Here is a 5,033-nt window from a genome sequence, read left to right on the forward strand (position 1 = left end):
TCAGTTTATTACAAAATTAATTTTATTAAAATTAAATTTGGATAAAGCTATAACAGTCAGCAATAAGAATTGTTACAATTTAAATTGTTTAGTATTGGATTTAGTGAGTAGGGTAGCACTAAATTTAAGGGTATAACTTGTAAATCCTTGGGGGAAAATTTTTTAATTTAGAGTTAAAAAGTTTGAGGTTTGGTTATTATCTAAGGAGACGTTTTTGACGAAAGGAAGTTACAAAGATTTGTTAACATAAAGTTTTTAAAATTATAATTTATTTTTTTTAAATTATTGTATTTATCAAGAATTTTTTAAATCCGATAATTTAAAATATTTTTGATATTTGGTAGGCTTCAGTTTATTATAAAATTTATTTTATTAAAATTAAATTTGAATAAAGCTATAACAGTCAGCAATAAGAATTGTTACAATTTAAATTGTTTAGTATTGGATTTAGTGAGTAGGGTAGCACTAAATTTGAGGGTATAACTTGTAAATCCTTGGGGGAAAATTTTTTAATTTATAGTTAAAAAGTTTAAGGTTTGTTTATTATCTAAGGGGACGTTTTTGACGGGAGGAAGTTACAAAGATTTGTTAACATAAAGTTTTTAAAATTTTAATTTATTTTTTTTAAATTATTGTATTTATCAAGAATTTTTTAAATCCGATAATTTAAAATATTTTTGATATTTGGTAGGCTTCAGTTTATTATAAAATTTATTTTATTAAAATTAAATTTGAATAAAGCTATAACAGTCAGCAATAAGAATTGTTTCAATTTAAATTGTTTAGTATTGGATTTAGTGAGTAGGGTAGCACTAAATTTAAGGGTATAACTTGTAAATCCTTGGGGGAAAATTTTTTAATTTAGAGTTAAAAAGTTTAAGGTTTGGTTATTATCTAAGGGGACGTTTTTGACGGGAGGAAGTTACAAAGATTTGTTAACATAAAGATTTCAAAATTATAGTTTTAATTATTTAATTTTTTAAATTTGATTTAATTATTATCATTTCTAAATTAAGTTAATTTTTTTTTGTTTAAAATAAATTTCAACTAAATGTAGTCTTTTTTGGGTTTTAGTTAATTAGATATTTGATTATGGTATTAGATATATATATTCATTCAAGATTTATATGAATATTGTTTTAAATTTAATAAATTAGTAGTGTATATTTTTAATTATTAAAAAAATTTAGAATTAGTGATAAGATTTAGTATTTGCAATTTTTGTGCCAGCAGCAGCGGTTATACAAAAAATATAATATATATTTATTAGCTTTAATTAATAGAATTAAAAATTAAAAAAGAAATTTTAAGTTTTAAGGTGAAATTTTCATTTATTAATATTTTTAATTATGTTTTTATGAGGTTAAGAAATTATTATAATAAACTAGGATTAGATACCCTATTATTAATTAAGTAAATTATAAAGTTAAGTGATTAATAGTTAAGTTCTTTAAAGCTAAATGATTTGGCGGTATTTTTACTTTTCAGAGGAACCTGTTCTATAAACGATAATCCACGATTAAAATAACTTTAATTAGAAACTTTTATATCGTCGTTGTTAAATATTTTTGTAGAAATTAATATTTAGATATTTTTTATAAATTTAAATCAGATCAAGGTGAAGTTTATATTAAAGTAGAAATGGGTTACATTAAATTATATTTATGGATTTATATATTTTAAAAGTTTTATGAAATTGGATTTGATTGTAATTGAATATTTTCATTTTTAATGATTTAGTACTAAAATATGCACATTTTGCCCGTCGCTTTCATCTAATATGGAATAAGTCGTAACATAGTAGATTTACTGGAAAGTGATTCTAGAATGTCAGTTTAGAGCTTGAATAAGCATCTTATTTACATTAAGAAGATAATTAATAATTTAAATTGAATTTTAAAATTTATTTAATTAATATATATACATATATATATATATATATATATATATATATATATATATATATATATATATATATATATATATATATATATATATATATATATATATATATATATATATATATATGTAAGGAATTTCCTCGATCTGATTGAATTACGCGAGTAGTCAGGTCAATGAATCAGATTGCTTAATACCAATACGGAACGTTGTTAAATTCGCAAACGTATCATCAGTATGATCGATGAATTCATTCCGAATACAGTGAGTTGCAATATTGTGAAATTTATCTAACAACAAATTAGTGAATAAGAACATTGAATGTTGTTTCTTTGTTATTTACAGGTAGGATTAATATTCTAGATCATGTATGTAAGTGTAAATAGTGTATATAATAATAAAAGCTTTGTTATTTACAGAGAAACACAGCTGTTTTTATTACAACCAGAAAGATACTTAATAACATTATAAAACAACATTCTGGTTTTAAATCACTATGGAAAAGTTGAAGTTCACATTCAAAATGCTGGCTGCTTCAGATGGAAAGTCAAATGTGCTTTGTGTGACCAGAATAACTACAACGGATGGAAATACATTCAAAATCCCAAATGAGTATTCAAATGCATTATTACATGTAGAATTACTAAAAACTGCGGCATATACAAAAATCAAGAAAACTTGCTCACAAAGAGGCCAAACAAGGAGAGTGTGGGTGAGTTTAACAAAAGAAATGAGAAATACTTATTTCGATGAGGATGGAAATATCCAGTTTGAAAGCGTATACTTAGAGGAAGTGAGTGAAGAAAGCAGTGACACAACTACAAGTACTAGTGCTCCAGAACATTCATTAGAAAAATTATTAGAGAAGATACTGAAGAAAAACCAAGAAAATAGTGGAGAGAGAAATGTGGGTAAATTGGCCACAGAATTTACTATCGGAAAATTTGATGGAAAAAATGCAAATGCAGAGCAATGGTTAAGAAGTTTTGAAAAAGAATGTGAAAGATTCGAAATTGATGAAAATTGTAATAAAATAGAAATTTTGAAATCATTTATGGAAAAAGTTGCTGCAGATTGGTATGATTGTACTCTATTGAAACTCACTATCACAGCAGAATGGAATGATTGGAGAGAAAATTTTTGTAAGACTTTCTCATGTATAGGTTGGTCTCCAATAAAATATGCAATAGCATTTAGATATCAAGCGGGCTCACTATTAGAATATTCTATGAAGAAGGAAAAATTACTATTACAAGTAAGAAAAACTATGGATAGTGATACGCTTGTTGATCTTATTGCTATGGGTTTACCCAACTTCATATTAGACAAAATTGATAGAGAAAAAATAGTAAAATCTGAAGATCTACATAATGAATTGAATAAATTAGAACATTTAACCATGAAAAAAAATTCAGAAGTCAAAAAGTTTAAGCCTGACTTTAAAGGAAAAACGGAAAAAATACCTTGTAAAATATGCAAAGATAATAACAAAGGAACAAGATTTCATCCCGAAATGGAATGCTGGTTTAGAGACCCAGAAAAGAAAGGTAACAAACTGAGACAAGTAAATAACTTAACTTTAGATGTAGAATTAAGTACCGATGATACAAAAAACTAATCGTACCACCATTAATTGAACTCAAAATTAGGTTGAATGATATTTTGGAAATACCTGCAATTTATGATCCAGGATCAAATGTATCATTGATAAATGCTAAATTGATTAATGTAAAGACAAAAAATGGCTATAAAAAGAAAACTAATTTGAGAACGATTAATGGTGTTCATGAAACAGATGGTATGGTAAAATTAAAAATAAAAATATTAAATATAGAAAAATATGTAAACGTGTTCATAATCAATAATGAAAATTTCAAGTACAATTTCCTTATAGGCCTAGATTGTATTCAAAAATTTAAGTTGATACAAAATGAAAGATTAGAGATAGAACAAAAAGATTCCGAATCTAATATATTAATGAATGAGTATCAAATTAATTTTAATGAACATGTAGAGATAAATACTTTTAATATTTCAATGAATCATTTGAATAATATTGAAAAAAAAGTTATAACAGATTTAGTAAACAAATATAAAAATATTTTTGCTAAAGATAAGTACGATATAGGTACCGTAAAAGACTATGAAGCAAGAATTGATCTCATAGTAGATAAATATTGTAGTAAAAGGCCTTATAGATGTACAATTGATGACAAGAAAGAAATAGAAGTACAAATATCTCAATTACTTGAAAAAAATTTGATAGAAGAATCATATAGCCCTTTTGCTGCCCCGGTAACTTTAGCCTTTAAAAAAGATGAAAATAGAAGATCAAGATTATGCATAGATTTTAGAGATTTAAACAGAATAATAGTCCCTCAATCACAACCGTTCCCATTAATAGAAGACCTAGTAATCAAAACAAGAAACTGCAAATTTTTTTCAAAGCTTGATATTAATTCTGCTTTTTGGTCAATCCCTTTACGAATTGAAGATAGAAGAAAAATGGGATTTGTAACCCAAAGAGGTCACTTCCAATGGACTTGCCTACCATTCGGATTAAAAACATCTCCGGCCATTTTCCAAAGAATTCTTAGTAATATAATAAGAAAACACAAATTATCAGAGTTCACAGTTAACTATATAGACGACATTTTAATATTTTCAAAATCCTTTGAAGAACATATAGATCATTTGACACAGTTATTAGAAGCAATCATGAAAGAAGGATTTCGATTAAAACTCTCGAAATGCACATTCGCACTCGACTCAGTACAATATTTAGGCCACATAATAAAACATAACACGATCTCGCCAATGAAGGATAATTTAATATCGATAAGAAATTTTCCTGTGCCAAAAAATAGAAAAAATGTTCGACAATTTTTGGGTAAAATTAATTTTTACAACGAATACATACCAAAAAATTCAATAACTTTAGACCCACTACATAATTTACTGAGAAAAGGACAGGAATTCATTTGGTCAGAAAAATGTCAAAATGTATTTGATTATATGAAAAATTTTCTTTGCACCCAACCAGTTTTAGCCATTTTCGATCCAGGCTTACCGATTCATATATATACAGATGCAAGCTTGCAAGGCATAGGTGCCGTTTTGAAACAACCACAACT

General features: G+C 25.7%; 1 protein-coding gene across 2 annotated transcripts; it reads left to right on the plus strand.

Moving 5' to 3' along the window:
* Nucleotides 1-2,027: 2,027 nt before the first annotated feature.
* Nucleotides 2,028-4,200, plus strand: LOC123686679. Of its 2 annotated transcripts, none has more exons than XM_045626896.1 (2): nucleotides 2,028-2,267; nucleotides 2,319-4,200. In XM_045626896.1, exon 2 carries the CDS (start codon nucleotides 2,396-2,398, stop codon nucleotides 3,515-3,517), a length of 1,122 nt encoding a protein of 373 aa, XP_045482852.1. In that variant the 5' UTR covers nucleotides 2,028-2,267; nucleotides 2,319-2,395; the 3' UTR covers nucleotides 3,518-4,200. The 2 variants fall into 2 exon arrangements, with proteins under 2 accessions (XP_045482852.1, XP_045482851.1); XM_045626895.1 differs by having other exon boundaries at nucleotides 2,028-2,244.
* The last annotated feature ends 833 nt before the right edge of the window (nucleotides 4,201-5,033 follow it).

The sequence above is a fragment of the Harmonia axyridis genome, chromosome X (genome assembly GCF_914767665.1).
Source record: "Harmonia axyridis chromosome X, icHarAxyr1.1, whole genome shotgun sequence".
Classification (NCBI taxonomy): domain Eukaryota; kingdom Metazoa; phylum Arthropoda; class Insecta; order Coleoptera; family Coccinellidae; genus Harmonia; species Harmonia axyridis.